This window comes from Corvus moneduloides, chromosome 21 (assembly GCF_009650955.1).
Source record: "Corvus moneduloides isolate bCorMon1 chromosome 21, bCorMon1.pri, whole genome shotgun sequence".
Taxonomy (NCBI): domain Eukaryota; kingdom Metazoa; phylum Chordata; class Aves; order Passeriformes; family Corvidae; genus Corvus; species Corvus moneduloides.
In genome coordinates, this window is record NC_045496.1 from 1,031,781 (window position 1) to 1,048,469 (window position 16,689).

The 16,689-nt window shown below is 48.8% G+C and overlaps 1 protein-coding gene across 4 annotated transcripts in view; it reads left to right on the forward strand.

The window, feature by feature from the left end:
• NR6A1 (nuclear receptor subfamily 6 group A member 1) overlaps window positions 1–15,612 on the forward strand; it is a 76,758-nt gene extending 61,146 nt beyond the window's left edge. For 3 of the 4 annotated variants that reach the window (XM_032130783.1, XM_032130785.1, XM_032130786.1), the window contains 7 exons: window positions 204–259; window positions 1,670–1,827; window positions 2,691–2,918; window positions 3,265–3,519; window positions 6,857–6,978; window positions 8,415–8,567; window positions 9,526–15,612. In XM_032130783.1, the coding sequence (XP_031986674.1) occupies window positions 204–259; window positions 1,670–1,827; window positions 2,691–2,918; window positions 3,265–3,519; window positions 6,857–6,978; window positions 8,415–8,567; window positions 9,526–9,614 (1,061 nt within the window). In that variant the 3' untranslated portion in view covers window positions 9,615–15,612. The remainder of the gene's footprint in view (window positions 1–203; window positions 260–1,669; window positions 1,828–2,690; window positions 2,919–3,264; window positions 3,520–6,856; window positions 6,979–8,414; window positions 8,568–9,525) is intronic. The other variant, XM_032130784.1, reaches the window with a different exon arrangement.
• Window positions 15,613–16,689: the final 1,077 nt, after the last annotated feature.

Genomic DNA, 16,689 nt, shown 5'->3' on the forward strand with positions numbered 1-16,689 from the left:
CCATCGACGTGTCCTTGCCTTTTGGGGTGAGAACCATGGTGTGTGCTGCTCAAGCACTGGAGGTTTCTCTGTAAACTTCTAATGAAAAAACGGCATCTTTTAAAGTATAAAGTTTTTTTTCAAAATAAATAGGTACCTTCATACATACTCTGGGAATAACCCAGCAGTAGTGTTCCTCACCCGAGTTTGGTTGTATCTTTCAGCAATCAGAGAGGATGGCATGCCAGGAGGCAGAAACAAAAGTATCGGACCTGTCCAGGTGAGCACGTGTGGCTGTCCCTCCATGGTTCCATTCTGCTTTTCGTCTCCTGGCCTGGGCTGGACTGGGCTCAGACCGTGGCTGCTCAGCCTGGGCTGGGGCTGGCTTGGTCGAGCCTCCATCATCCCTAGCCGTGCCTCCCACTGGCGTGGCACGGCTCTGACTCTGCCAGAAACACGTCATGAGCTGTAGATTGGTAAATAGAGCTGGCTGCTGCCTGTCCCAGGGTGCTGCATGGACACACAAGGACGTCTGTCCCTCCATGGCTCCCAGTAAATCTCCATCTGTCTGCTGCAATCCCTTCACTTGAGGCAAGCAGGGCACCAGTAAATGTCTCTCTGATTGATGGCACAGCTTGTCCAGAGATGCCTTGTAAAGCACGAGGTAATTCAGCACAGCAGTTTGTGCTGCATGCCTGAGAAATGATGGCCATTTCCAGCTTGCTTCTGGAAAAGGGGTCTTTTAAAAGTTTACTGTTTATTTTAGCAAAATAGAAATAACACTGAAGCAAATTCTGTGAGTCTGAGTGCCCAGCTGAAGGAGCACTCCTCCAGGGAAGGAGCACTTGGCCCAGCCCAAAGCGTGAGGAGCCAAGCAAGCACTGCTTTGCCCTGCTGGGCACTCAGGTGCCTGTGGTCAGTGGCAGACACAGCCTGCCTGGAACCACACAAACCTGTTTCCTGCTGTGCACATTAAGGGACATACACAGAATTTAAAAATAAAGAAGCCTCTAAATTTTTGTTGCATTTTCCCCCTTAGTGGTGGAACATTCCTCCAGGAGCATGCCCAGCACTTTCTTGAAACTTTATATTACAGTGACTCAATTTTAAAATTTTTTTTAGTCCATTTTAGCTTTGTATATGTTACTCTCTAGAACTTAAGTATTAGATGCTCAATTGATACTTCAGGTGCCAGCTGGTTCTTATCTGGAGGAAAATAGGGAACTCTGTCTCCCTGTAAATGTTTTCCTGACTGATTTTATATATGTCACCTTGCCTCTTGATTGCTTTATCAAACCAGAGCCTGCCCCACCTCCTGTTTGCCTTTCCCTCTGCCAGTCCTGAGTGATGTTCCCAATGCACTGGCCTCAATTACTCCCAGGTTTTTCATGGTGTGACGGTGGCTGATTTACAGCTTGTTGCCATGTTCATCTGACATCATCTTTTCATGTGTCAGTTCCTGTCTACAGTGCTACCCTCACTTGAATGATACTGCAGGAGCTGGAGGTCACCACGATTACCTGTAAATAGAATTTTTTGTGTGTGTTGTTAAATGCAGAGGAAGGATGTGGTACCTGCAGGGCGTGGGGGGGGTCAGCTCTGTTGGGTGTGATTGAACAAGGTGTTTGCAAACAGAGGCTCTGCTTTTCTGTTCCCAGCCAAAGTAACCATTGTGTCCTGTATTTGACAGATATCAGAGGAAGAGATTGAGAGAATTATGTCTGGGCAAGAATTTGAGGGAGAGGCAAACATGTCATGGAGCAACAACGGAGACAGTGACCATAGTTCCCCTGGAAATGGAGTTTCTGAGAGCAACCAGCCTTCACCTGTTTCTACTCCATCTTCAAGGTGGGAATGACCCCTGGAAGAATTTGGTGTTACAGGAATCTTGGATTTCTTTCCCTGAGTGATACTTGGGGTCAGTGTAGGGAAAACATGTGAGGGCATCTCTGTGTAAACTGGTCAATGCAGCAGGTTCTTACCTCTCTGATTGTGTTCTAAGACAAACTGGCACTGGATTGAAAAAAATTGAACTGGGGCGCGAGATGTTCATGAGCAAAGGAGGACAATCTTGAGTTAAAATTACGTTTAAAATATACCTCAATTTATATTGATTGTGTTTTCTGCAGATCTTGAGAACTTTATCACCCTTCGCTGCTCATTCTGCATAAGCTCTTTCTCTGCACTGTGCTCAGATTTTGAAAATAAAACCATTTGTGTTAGTAATTGATGGTGTTACATTAAAGTTGGCTACTGCAAGTGCAAACCTCCTGAACGCAGTTCCTGATGCAGCCTTTGGTTGCAAACACAGCAAAAATCTCAGACCTGATCCCATCTACTTTCAGTTGCAGCTTAAGCTTGGCCTTGTTTGTATTCACTGGCTGTGTAAGTACTTAATGTGAGATCCTAAATTCTGGCCCTGTAAGGAAGCTGGGGTGGAAAGGCTGGGCACAGGTGGGTTTCTGCTTTGCTCCCTGAATGGCAGCTCAGCAGCAGCTTGCAGATTTCCACCACATGGAACCAGTGCCCAGCCAGGCTGGACATGTGGCCAGTGCACACTGGGCTCTTTCCACGGTAGGGTCTAAACACAAAGGCATTTCCACTCTGTTTGCTTTCCCTATTTTTGTTAACGTTTCTGATGGAGCTGGGTGCGATGTTGTAATGAATCAGGTGGAGTTTTGGGGTGTATTAAAGAGCTTTTCCTTTTCCAGTAGGTCCGTGGAGCTGAACGGGTTCGCTGCACTCAGGGATCAGTACCTGGGCACGCCGGTGTCCACGCACTACCAGTACCTGCCGCACCTTTTTAGCTACTCCGCCCACTCGGCGCTGGTGCCGCCGCAGACGCGCAGCCTGGACCCGCAGTCGCACAGCCTGATCACCCAGCTGGTGTGTGCCGAGGACCTGGAGCCGCTTGGCACCCCCATGCTCATCGAGGACGGGTGCGTGTGACTCGCGGGCACGGCGGGCGCATCCCCTGGGGCGAGATGCAGCCACAGTGCAAGCACCAAACCAGCCCCCATCCCATCTTGCCTGGGGCTGGAGCTGGGGTGCACGGGCCTGGCGTGGGGTTCCAGGCTACGTGGTCTGGCCAGGCTGGGTGCTGGGCAGGTGGGTGACCCCAGGGGCTGCAGGGACTCCCCTCAGCCCCTGCCCGGGCAGGGTGGGTGCTGACCGTGGGCACTGCCAAATTCCTTTGGCATTTGCCTTGTTTTCAAGTGCCTCATCAGGTGATGTCATTAAAAGTTTTTAATGTTTTTTCTGCCTTTGTATTAACTGTGCCTGCAGGTATAAAGTGACTCAGGCAGAGCTGTTTGCATTGCTGTGTCGTCTGGCGGATGAATTGCTTTTCAGGCAGATTGCTTGGATCAAGAAGCTGCCGTTCTTCTGCGAACTCTCCATCAAGGACTATACCTGCCTGCTCAGCTCTACGTGGCAGGAGCTGATCCTGCTCTCCTCGCTGACTGTTTACAGCAAGCAGATCTTTGGTGACCTTGCGGATGTCACCTCCAAGTACTCTCCCTCTGACGACGAGCTGCACAGGTGAGATGGGCTGAGCCCAGGGTGAGGCAGCGAGATCTGGAGAGGAGGAGCCATGGGGAGCCCAACAGTCAGGTGTCCTCTGACCACCTCTGGGGACAGGTCACTTCACATGTGGCTGTTTTCCTTCTCTATTTCTTAGGGAACAGTTGTTCCAGGCTTAGAAAGCACATCCTGGTTAGTCAGTGCTGGATCACAACTTCTTTCTGCAGGGGAAGGGCACACTGCTGTGTGGGGCTGTTTGAATTTCATGTAGCAATGCTGTTGTCCTACAACACAGCCCTACAAGCCACCTTTTTATGAGGAGGGTAAAACTAACCAACACTTTGGGTAACCCTGACACAAAGGAAAGAAAGTCTTACTTAAAAACCCTTTGGGCCAGTGGAAAGGTTGTTCACAAAGCTGGTTGTCTGTATTATCAAAGTGTTCATTATTAATTGCTATTTCATTGTTTTGGTTACATAAATTTAAAGATGTTGCAACTTAGTTCTTGTTTTTTCCATGGTACAGACTATCTGATGCTCTGAGGAACCTGCCTTTCATTTATCATTTTGGCCAGGGGTGTTGTTTTTTGGTTTGGATATTTTATTTTGTAGTCTTGGTGCCAGACAGATTCTTCTTTTGGTAGTAGAGTCACAATCTCACAGTACTATGGCAGAATAGGTAGGATTTAGGGAAACTGCTGCCCATCCTCCCTTTAAACACCTGCCCCTCGCGCTCTGCCCTTGCTGTGCTCGCGATGCTGCCGGAGTCACCGGGGGATCCGATGTCTGATGAGCAGAGATTTGAAACGCTGCTGTGATCCTCGGCCATTGCAGCGTCTCATGGTTCTTGGGGGCTCCTTTGTGCATCTGTTGTAACAAGCAGAGGCACTGGCTGGCTGAGCCCATGGCAGGGAGCGGAGAGCTGGACCCAGGTGTCTCATTTCCTGGGACAGGTTCCTCTGCGGCGCTGCTCTGCGCAGCCATTCATCGTGCATCTGGTGCCGCTCCTGCGAGGAGCACTGAGGGTCATAGAAAACCACAATGACACTTGTTCCTGCATTCAGCTGTCCTTTTGTTCCTGCTGTCCTGGTCAGACCCTCACAAGGGAAGGGTTTGTTTCATTTTGAGTTTGTGGTAAATGCAAGCGAGAGGTAAGACAACAAGACAAAGGAGGAATCCTCGCCCTGCAGAAACCGGCAATTCAGAGCTGGTCGTCTTGAAGGTCCTTCAGAGAAGATCTGTGCACATGGATGAAAATAGGTGTTCTTGGGAGAGGAATGCTTCTGCAGTCTCTTCTTGTGATTTAGCTTTTCAAGTGTCATTAATTGTCATTAGTAACCTGGGAGAATGCACACCCAAGAAGCCATTTAGTGGGAAGCTGCACAGATGAGAGTTTGGAGCTGTGTGGCTCCCTCCCACTTGTCTTCATGGTCCTTCAGCCATGGCTTGACTGTCTCCAGCAGCAGTGGGATAGCTCATGGGTATCAGTCTCCCTGTCCAAAGCACTCATGGAAAAGCTGGTCCCTTTGGATTTGAGAGGGGCCCTTTTGGAGAGGTGTCCCATTTGTGGGCGTTCTCGGAGAGGCCCCGGCTCCACTGGCTTTGATCAGGAGTGACTGCAAAGGGAATTTCGTTAGAGCTCACACCTGGTTGGAGAAATCTCACTGAGCAGGGATGGTCTGGCACTTCAGGGTTAATCTCTGCTCTTATTTAGCAAAATGACAAGAGCAGTGCTAAAGCATAGGTGACAAACAAAGGCATAGGATGAGCTCCCCAGCCCCTGTGTTTTAATTGCCTCTAACAGCTGGCTAAATGTTCTGTTTGCCTGCTAGATCAAATGTTTTCTTTTATTGTACTGTTTTTCTGAAGATGAATATGAAATGAATAGACTCCTGACCTCCCCCATCACTCCTGATAGCACTTCCCTTCCCCCTCCTCCCCAGCTGATCCTGATAACTCCCAGCCAGAAACTTGCCTGGTGTAAACTGTGAGGAAAAGTGTGTGGAGGAGTCAGTCCTCGAGAAGAAATAGGGCTGTGAAAAACAGAACAGCTTTGTTTGAAAGGGGGAGGAAAGTATGCGCAGAAAAGTAAGACAGTTCAACTGCAGGGATGAGAGAAGAGCTCTCCTGGATTTATGTAGTGATGAGTGGCTGGTAAAAATGTGCATGCTCTAAAAACAATTAAACCCAGCAGATGACTGAGTGGTCTTTGTGCTCATTAACTTCTTGAGCTTTGCAATCTTGCACCTGCAAGATTTTTAATGTCAACTGGAGAGCAAGAAAACTTGTACAACTTTAGATTAGCCGACAAGGCTTTCATCGCTTACAATATTACTTTCTTGAAGAACTGACCTGGAGTTCAGACAGCTTGTTTTCACTTCACAGAGGTCAAACTCCATCATGCATTTTACAAATAACTTTGAAGTAAACAAACACACATGCCAAAATAAGGTATTATTCAGTGAAAAAGGTTCTATTTCTGTTCTATTCAGAGATGGCTTGCTGGCTGTGCTCTTATTCTTTGTGCTGCACAATGCCAGAGCACACTGAAGCTTCCCGAAACACTTCTGTCCCACTTCTGAGCGCTTCTGCAATATGTGGTTTCTTTGAAGCTGGGGGTATTGCTGTGAGATGTGTTCCCAAGAGGCTGTTCTGGCCCTGGGCAAGCGTGGGATGATGAAGGTGCCTGCAGACACCCACAGCCCTCCACACCCTCCTGCTCCACTCCAGCCTGGTCCTTCCCCATGGCTTTTCTGTGATGCACATGGGGTATTACTCCTGATGAAGTGTGGCACCCTCTTTAGCAGGAGGATCTCATTCTGCGCCCACAAAATCCCCATCAGGAAATTTCCCAGGGGATTTGGGGGAGGTTTGTGTTCCCTGTGCATCAGTGTGCCCCGTCTCACCCATCTCTGTCACCAGCTTCACTGCAGATTCCTGGCTCTGTGAAACCTTCTCTGCTGTCAGAACAGGCTGGTGGTGAACTGAATCACCAAGAGAGGTTTTTTTCCTACAAATATCTGTAGATCATGGACTCCCCATCCCTGGGCCAGGCTGGATGGGGCTCTGAGTAACATGGTCTAGTGGAAGGTATCCCTGCCCATGGCAGGGGGATGGAACTGGATGAGCTTTGAGGTCATTTCCACCCAAACCATTCCATGGTTCTATGATTCTGCATTTGTAACTGAGACATTTTCCTCCTTATTTTTGGTACCAGCAGACTTCAGGCAGTTTTGACGAAATTTTTAAAAATTATCTTGCAAGATGTTAAAATCTCTGAAGTTACTTTAATAAGCTTCATCTTCACTGTTCAGTCCGTGTGCTGTGTGTGCTGATGTGTGATCTCTGTCCTCCAGATTCAGTGAAGAGGGGATGGAGGTGATGGAGCGGCTGATCTACCTCTTTCGCAAGTTCAGCCAGCTGAAGGTCAGCAACGAGGAGTACGCGTGCATGAAAGCCATCAACTTCCTAAACCAAGGTGAGTCGGCAAAGAGGAGGTACCAGCCTCACTTGTTCATTTTTATGCTTCAAAGGGTGAATTTGTAAGACTGGTCCTCCCTTTTTTAGAGCTTTTCTGGCTCGTTAACATGTTTACCTTCAGGATATATCCTTAGGTCACTTAGCTGGGTTCCTGCTTTTTAGGTTCTATACCTAAATCTGACTCTACAAAGTGAAAGGTAATCACGAATGAAGTATGTACATGCAGGCCGTGAGTGCAGCCTAGGAAAGGGCTGTATCCTCCTGTTGATTAAGTGGCATATTAAAGCTGACAGTTCAGGCTGCTTCAGGACCCTGGGCATTTCAAAATCCATGCAGAGACAAATGCTCAGTGAATAGTGTTCAGCTGTAATTTTGGAAATAAATGTCTCCAAAGTCTTTTGTACTATGAAAGATAGTTGCAGTCTGTAAAATTGTGCTGCAGACTCCCTCCTCCCCCACTCATTTCCAGAGGGAGATAATGCTGACGCTTCAATCTGTGCCGGGCTGAGGTTCCGGTTTGCTTCCCTGGGCAGTTTCCTGACACTGGATAATGCACTTTTCAAGCTGTCTCCATTGTTTTCCAAAATGTATTTTCATTAACTTCCTGTCTTCTTTTATTTTTAGTTGAAGTTTGCAATTTTTTATGTGAAATACCTGAGACTTATTTTTAAAAGTCAGCTTTTGGGCAGTAGATCAATGCCTCTTCCGTCAGATGGTCTCCAAGCACTGAGCCTGCTCTGAGGCTCCTCAGCTTCCTCGCTCCTGTGCCAGATCCTCCCCAGGACCCGGCAGTGCCAATGCCACTGGTCACACTGCATGCTGCCAGTGGGACTTCCTGCCTGTCCATTTTTCCTATGTGTGTGTTGCCTGACATTGGCAAAGCTAAATTTAAAAATAAGAACTTGACAAGTTTATAAAGCTCCTGTGACATAATTCATAAGCAGATGGGGAGAAATGTGATGATATCTTGAATTATAGAACTGAGCATTGTCCTCAGCCAAGATGAGACAGCTAAAACCAATGTGTTCTGTCTGAGGAGGTGTTACACTGGTCTGCTGTGAGGACCAAACCCTGATACCTGGCTGTGTTGTGCCAGGCAGGGATTTCAGGTTGCTGGGGCTGTTCTCTCCAAGAGCATTCATTGAGCTGCAGATGAGCAGTGTAGGACATTAGCTGTTCTCTTCCCAGCCTTTTGTGGAGGGAAATCCTGGATCCAGACGCTCATGTAAAGACACATCTATGATGCAGGCACAGCAGGAAGGGAGATGGGAATTTTGTATTGGTCTAACCAGGTGCTGGAAGCCAGTCTCCAAAGCAGGGACCCAGATCAGAGTGACAGAAATCAGTCTGTCCTGAAGAAGTGGCAGTAAGCGCAAGGCTGCTGCTCTCCTGAGATGTTCTTGCTTTCATTACTCTAATTGTATTCTTTTCCAGATATCAGGGGTCTGACCAACGCCTCCCAGCTGGAGCAGCTGAATAAGCGGTACTGGTACGTTTGCCAGGACTTCACGGAGTACAAATACCCCCACCAGCCAAACCGCTTCCCGGATTTAATGATGTGTTTGCCAGAGATACGGTATATTGCAGGTAACTTCTGAGCACTTCTCCCGCTGGGAGCAAGGAGTGAAATTTGCTTTTAAATGATAATTAACTTACTGCAGTGAAATTCTTGTGGACTTTGGTTAAGGATGTTTGTGTGGGACCTCTTCCTGTCAGAGCTTCTGCTCATCTTTAAGCCCATCCCATTGCCCTGAGCTCACCCAGTCAGAGGGGCTTTTGGGAAGGTGTCCTGGTGATGTTGGTGGGCACAGGGTTAGTCCTGCTCCAGGAAGAGGTGCCTTGCTCCAACCTGACACCCTTTAAGTACATCGTTTATTCTCCCCTTTTCTTCTTTCACTGCCAGATGGGGGGCATTTTGTCTCAAAAGGGTATAATCCTGGTTCGAGTAGGTATCTCATGAGAATTAAAGGGATCCCTGAACTAAGCAGAAAGTGATCAGCAGAGTTCAGGCAGACCTGAACCTCCATGTTTCCACTTGTCTGGACCTTGGAAATCTGCAGGTGAATTCCCAACTGCAGTTGTGTCGCTAATTAGATCTCCAAGGTCTGGTGGTACTAAAACTGTTTGTTTCTGAATGTTATGGCAGAGGGAGATGCTTGCCTCCCTGTGTCAAGGCTCCATATGCTTCATCCTACTTCATCATAATGAACTAGATAATAATCTCAGAGTAGCTCTTGTAATTTAGTCATGCAGATCAACAAGGCACTTTGGGTTGAGATGGGATTTAGTCTTTTCCAGTTTCTGTAAATACTGCTCCATTGTGGAGAAATCATTTTGATCTAACTTTGCCCATTTATTTTGCTTTCTGTCGGTAAATAATAAATCATATTGTGTCAAAATGAATATCAAATGTCTGATGTAGCTGTAGGATGATTAACTGTTTCTGTGAGAAGTTCAAGGTAAAATCATCTCCAGTGCTGCTGGCTTAGGTGTCTCTGAAATCTGATTCAGGAGTGGCTGCTAATTCTGGTTTCTTTCTTACCAGGAAAAATGGTGAATGTCCCCCTGGAGCAGCTGCCTCTCCTTTTTAAGGCCGTTCTACATTCCTGCAAGACGAGCGTGAGCAAAGAGTGAGCGCAGCTGGCCCCGGCCGGTGCCTTATGCTGAGCCTCGGGCCGGGAGCTGGCTCACCCCGGGAGAGGGGCAAACGCCATCCAGGCAGGAGACAGGGCAGTGGCCTCCCTGCCCGTGTAGCAAGAATCTTTTTTTTGTTTGTTTTTGGTTTTTTACTCTTTTTCCTATATATTTATTTCACGACAGAGTTGAATGTATGATCTTCAACACGATGCACATGGTTCTGTAAGAATGCAGCAAATGCATTCTCCAGCGGTTTACAGAATGTGAAGATGTTTAATGTTACAGTGTTTGTTAGGATTAGTTCTTTTGTATTTGGGGCTGGGGACCGAGATGACTAAGACTACCTCAAAGAGAAGATGCTGTTCACGAACTGCTCTTTCCATGATTTGCATCCAAAAGCATTTGTCATAGAGAGCAAATGTCAACAGAGCTGTTAGTATCCCAAAGGGACGACTTTGGAGAAGTGGGTGCTAGAGAAGTGCCAAGCTTTTTCTTTAATTTTAAAAAGGCAGGGAGTGGAGAAGGAAAAGTCTGTCTAGGCAGTTGATTTCTTTTCCCCTGGTGGTTTCCAGTTGCAGGTTTCTCAGTGGGATGGCAGTGCTCCAAGGGGCTTGCTGGCCCTGTCCCATCTGGGGAGCTCCAGGTGGGGTCTGCCCCAGCCCCTCCTGGCCAGCTGCCCTCTTACTGTTGCCACAACACCTGCCAATTTCTCTGAAATTGTGTTCAAGGGTTCATAACAGGCTCCTGGCATTACACAAAGGTGCTACTGTTGCTAGAGAACTGCAAGGACTTTATCATCACTTCCTTAAAATCCATTTTAGGTTTACAAAAGCAGGAAAATCCTACTTAGAGAAGAGGCAGGATTGCCCCCGTTAGTGTGTTCCTCCAGCATGGTACCTGACTCCTGAGGCTTCTGCATTGAAGCAATCCCCGTTTTGGGAGTAGTTAATGTATGCTGTGCTAAATGGGCCCTGTGTAGTGGGGGGAGGGACTCCAGTGTCCTCTGGCATGGCTTTCTCTGCTGGACTCAGGGAATGGATGTTCCATAGTTATATCCTGCCAGAACTGTGCTGTTCCTTGTGGAATCCCAGGAAAAACAACATTACTGCTGTGCTTGGCGACCTGCTGTGTTCTAGGTGTTGCAAGGCTTGGATTTTCCATCTCGCAAGCTCCCCACGACTCCAGATGGAGAACTGGTTTAATGACAGCTGATTAACTGATTGAGTGATTGCTAAGTGCTGGTGTTTAGCTAAACTTGGGCATTCTCTTGAGTGACCTCTTGATTTCCTGCTCGTGGTGGGGAGGTTGGATGAGATGCTCTTGCTCTCATCTCCTTCATTAGGAGTTAATATTCAAAGACTCAGTCATTTTCCTAGACAGCCTTGGCTGGATTTCCTTCCCTGCCTCCTTAGATGTAAATCTGGCATTCACTTAGCAAGGTGGCTCCTCAATAAGTGTTTGAATGCTGATTTAAAAATATTGGTGGAAACAACTTTTGTTCCTTCAGGGTAGGAAGGATGAGTCACTACCTTCTTGTCTTTCCCTGGTGACAGCTGCGTGGCACAGAGTGAGCACAGCTCAGCCGGGCTGCAGCTGCTGTGCATGAATGTGATGGTGAGCAGGAGAAAAATCCCATTCACCAAAGTCGTCTTTCCCTCCCTCCCCCTGGCCCAGCGGGTGCTCCCTGGGTTGCAGCCCAAGGCAGGCTGTGACCTGGTTTGGCACGTCCCGGTCAGGCCGTGGTGGTGCCGATGGCTGCGGTCAGAGCGCGGCAGGGCCCTGCTGCTGCCTCACCGTGAGCATCCCGCTTGGGCATCTCCCAGCTCAATGGTTTCCCTTTTCTAAAAGTCCATAGCTGTTCATTTTTCATTATTTAAACAGGATGTTACGGGTAACAGCTGCTGGGCCCAGCTCGATGGAGCTTCACATCCAAAGGTGGTTCCATAAATCTCATTTACTTTCTGACAGTACAATGAGACACGTGTGTATTCTCAGGAAAGCCTTCTGCATACAGCCGATACCTCACGTGTTCAGGGGAAGATTTTAGTTTACCTGTTTCTAAGTTAGAATGTATTTCTCAGCTTTTAAGTTTAATTTCCAAATAGCTTGATATGATCTTTTTATTACGGGTTATTTCTGGCTTGCTGTTTTATACACTCAAGGAATTGTTAAAATTGCATAGGAGTGATTTTATTCTACAGTTACTGAGTTATTATAATCTGTTGATGAATAAGTGTTTTAATTAGTGTACATAAAAGCAGTCATCTTGTTGCCAGCTATCCAACAAAAGTAATCTATTGAGTAATCTGTGGTTTTCCAAAATATCGTCCCAAAACTAATGCTGTACCAACAACAACCAAAAACCTAAATTCAGTTATGATGACAAACGGACATGAATGTTCCACTTTCTGTTGTCGAAAGCAAATTTTACAAAGGTTGATTGGCAGCAGTATCCGTTCCCAAATACCCATTTGCTATGGGAGTAGAAAATCCTTCCTGAACTGACAGGTAAGGAAGCAGCAAACAGACCAGACGGAATCACCGGACAGTCATTCCTGATATCTTCTGCACCAAGTCCTCTAATGACTTGTGTTTTTTAAACAGGGTAATGTGAATGTGTTGCATTGCAAACTCAGGTATTATGAGAAGGTAGGAATGTAGCTAGAGACGTAGAGACGTTAGGTAGATGTATTTGTGAATTTGGTTTGAAGGACACCCTGGAAAGGCTGGAATTTTTGTTCCATTCTTCACGTAACATTCAGTTTACAGGGACTCATATTTTATTTGTGCTTAATGCTAGTAGGGGGAAGTTCATTATCTTTGGTATCTATCTGCTCTTGCTTATCTGACCTTCTGTCATAGAGAAATCAATCAACAATAATAGTCTTTGGTAGAATTTTCTGCCATGACAAGTCAATTTTTATCCCCGATTTGAAAGATAAATTGGCTGGCTGACCCCCTCTTCTCCTTCAAAGCATCTGTGCAGATAGAGAGCTGAAGAGTTACTTTTAATCCGAACAGAGATTTGGAACATAAATTTGAAGTGCTCAGGCTCACGTGCTCAGGGGAGGCTGCCCAGGAGCCCTCGCTCCGTGGTGCAGCTGGAAGGGGTCACTGCTCACGGGGCTCGGTCCCAGCGCGACTGCCAGATCCCAGGGCCTCAACAGAACCTTCTGGAAAGTCAGTGAGTTCTCTTCCACTTCAGCTCAGGCTCTTGCCAAGTGGGCTGAGCCTTGACCCCTCAGTGTGGGTCAGTAGCCAGTCCCTGTCCTCAGCATGCCCAGCCCTGCAAGAGGGCAGGGGGATGAGGGACAGCCGGGGTGCTCAGGGGTCCGCAGCACTGCTGGGCTCTGGGCAGAGCTGCTGCAGCCGGACCTCGCGCTCCCTCACTTCCCACGGGCACTGGATGCTGCTCAGCTGTGAACTGTGCCAGTGCCCTTCATCTTCTCACTCCTGCAGAGGCACTGCATGCTTTGGGCCATCAGGGAGTGGCTCTGGATCCTTCTGTAATTCTTAAATCCAGAGATTTAATTCTTAAACCTTTTGTCATCTCCCATCACGCACAGGCCAAAGAGGGCGTTTTCAGAGTGACCAGTGGTCAGTGGCATTGCCAGCTGCAAGGTACCTGCACAGAGCAGCTGCCACCCCAGTACCACCCGTTTTCCCAGTGCTGGGGTGTTGCTTTGTGGGCGCCCATGAGAGTGAGGGGTCCCAGGGGTGCCAGCAGGGCTCCTGGGCTGCTCTCACTTGCTGGTGGGGTCCTTGGTGGCCCCATCCCCACCCATGCAGAGGCTTGAGTGCCTCTGCTGCCGTCCCCCTCTGTGCCAGCAGGATCTGCCCTTGCTCCTCAGGCTTCTGCACAGACCCACAGCCACCTCAGGTAAAGGAGTTTAAGTCTTGTCCTTCAAACCAACTTTTAAAAAAAACCCTTGAATTTCTTTTATCTTCACTACATTTTTTAAAAGGAAAAAAGGAAAAAAAAAAAAGATTCTCCTGTGAATGTGCTATTTCCCATTCATTCTTTCTTCCTTCTTGGTTTTGATTTGAAACTATGAAGCTCGGTGTCTGTGAAAATGTTGTTATTTCTCAGGATAATAAGCGGCAATCATCCCTGCCACATGAAAGGCAGGAGAAAGGGGGAAACTTGGGGAACTAGTTAAAGTATGGAACTAATTTTTAAGTTGTAGATGATGTGTAAATGGAGGGGAGTGCATAGCTATCAGTATCAAGCTGTGGTGTTTCTCTGTGTTCATGGTGTGTTGTTTCAATGCACAGAAGCTCAGGGATAAGTATTTAAATGTGACCCAGAGAAACCCTAGTTTTGATGTTGCAACAGTTGCTTCTTTCATGACTTGTCTGGAGGACCCGCTGAGAGCTGACCAAAGTCCCATGTGGGGATTTTGGGGAAAAGCTTTGGGTTTGGCTGTGGGAAGTTTGCCTGCTGAAGGCTCAGATGTGGTCCTGTGGGCAGAGCATCCCGAAGGTGCACGGGGCTGTATGAGGCTGTGCCCTTGCACCACCTGGCAGCTGGGGACCAGCTCTGTCTGTGGGGCTCTATTTCTGCATTGCCTCATCCCTCTACCTTTGGTGTGAAATATGTTTCAGTATTCATGGAAAAGGGGAAACAGGAATTTCTCATTGTGTCCCTGGCAGCCAGTTCCAGTGCTCTGTACTTTGTTTGTTGCTTATGAGTTCTTAATTTTCATCAGTACAACTTTCTCACTATGGTTGTAGGCACAGCCAGACAATTTGAGAAAGGCACTGGTGTGTGACTCTGGCGGGGTTACAGCTGCTGTGAGTGTCCAAATGGTCCCAGCCACAGACAGGGCCAGCACTGAGTGAGAGTCAGCAAAAATTTGCAGGGCTGAAACCCCCTCCCAGCACCCTCAGCCAGGATCTGCAGATCTGAGTTTAAAACCAGCCCTGCAAAAAGCTGGGGAGGCCAATCCAGGCAGTGTCTTTCCCTTGAAAAAAGAAATTAAAAATAGCTCCTGTGAGCTGCCCTCTGACAAGTCTGTGAAAGAAGCAACACGGTTCAGTGGAAGAAATGCCCCCAAGGGCAAAAAGAAACAGAAATTGAGACCAGATGACGATCAACCTTAACAAAGCCTTTTGTGATTCATTGTTTTCTTTCAATTTATAAAATGTCTTGTAATAGTTGATAACATTATTGACTCAATTTCCATAACTAAACTACCTCGTGTGACATCCTGTTTATCATCTCAAAGGGATTGTGTGAAAAACTAAATACTGCCAGTGTCTGTTGCCAGCGAGGAAGAGAGGCTGTGATTGCTGGAGTTGCGTTTCCCTTCCCGTGGGCTGGGGCTTGGCTCCTGTCACTGCTGTGTGTCCCGTGCCTGAGGCTGAGCTCCAGTGTCCCTCCCTGGGGAGGCTGTGGCCCATGGCAGTTTGGGTTTTGTTGGTGCCCATCAAGCCACAGGCCTGGTTCCAGCTCAGTCCTGGTGCAGAGGCTGCGTTTGTAACCTGGGACCTCACAGGACCTCGCAGCTCCTCGTGTGTCAGTCATGGGCAGCCTGGGGAGGCAGCGGGTCAGGTTTGCTGCTGGTGTCAGCCCCTGGCTGGTTTGAGGGATGTTTCCAAGAGGGTCAGTCCTGGTTGTTGGATCCTTCTTGGTGATGTTCCAAGTGGTTTCTCCCGTTCATTTTTCCCACAATCCCTTGTGTAAATCAGGGAAGCAGGATGTTGCCTCGGCATGACACACGGTGAACATTGGCACACTCAGAGCCAGGGCTGGGGCAGGAGGGTGTGTCTGGCCCTGTTGCACCCGGGGGGGAATGGGCACCGGGAGCTGCCCCCTCACCGCGCTACGACCAAATGAATGTTTCTGCCGGCGGGTCCGTGTCAGCCCGACCTGCCCCTGCTCCGCTGCTCTGCTCTGGGACTTGACTACCTGTGGAAATGTGACCAATAAGTGTTGAATGCATGTTTAGTGAGTGTTTAGCTGTATGAACTAATAAATGTGAAATGTTCTGCACTGCTGGTGTCTCCTGGCTGCTTGTCCCTTCCCCTTTCGGTGGCGGCTCTCTCTCAGGGTGGAGGGCACCATGAGGGTGGAGGGCGCCATGAGGGTGGGGAGCCCAGCGCTGCTCTGGGTGGCAGCTGCAGCCCCAGCCTGCCTGCTGCTGTGCTTCTGGAATGGTTGGTGGGTGTGGGAAAGGCCTGTGTGCTGCTGCTGTGGCTGGGAACTGGGATAAGGGCACAAGCCCTGCCCAGAGCAGCCACAGCCTGGACTGGCAGTGGCCTCAACGGAGAGCAGGGTTGGGTGGGGAAACTTGCACCTTGAGGGGTGACAGGAATAGAGACAATGGAAGAGTGAAGGTTTGCATGGACTCTGGGCCCTGCCGAGCAATGGGTGAGTGGCGGTCCCCATCTCCTTCCTGGGTCCCAGGGGAGCAGGCAGGAGGATGGGTTTTATCCTTTTGGTTGTTGCACCCCTGCGTGCACAGCACAGCCACAGCACTGCTGTCACCGAGGGGTTCTGATCTCTGGGGTGACCAGAACATGCAGCAGTTCGGGTGGGTCACTGTCACCATGGGGTGCTGCAGGAGCAGGGCATGCAGGAGGAGGTGCAATCCAAACAAGCAAATGCACTGGAGATGCTCGAGGAGCGCGCTCTGGAGTGAGGAACTGCAGGAGTGGTTTAGCAATCCCTTGTCTTGCCGAGGTGGGTGTGTGTTAAAAGCCTCAGCAGCACTTTCCATGTTTATGCTCCTGCGTATGGGAGTGCACAGAAGGCCCACTCGGGAGCTGCTGCCACGAGGGGCAGCTCCAGGTGAGCAGTGGCCCCACTCTGCTGCTCCCTCCCACGGGGCCTCGCCTCCATCCCGCGCTGCCCTGCTCCTCCGCCGAGTGCTCTCGTGCCTCCTGCCTTCTCCTTGCGTTATTTTCCTTATTTACATCGGTGTCCGCAGAGCAGCTCCAGCCGCTCTGACACCGGGCCACCCAGGATTTATTCCCTGTGAGGGATCCCTGAAGGTTGGCAGTGGTGGGGCTCCCCGGGAGGTGGCAGAGGATGCTCTGTGCACGTGGGGTGATGGGTTTGTCCTCACCT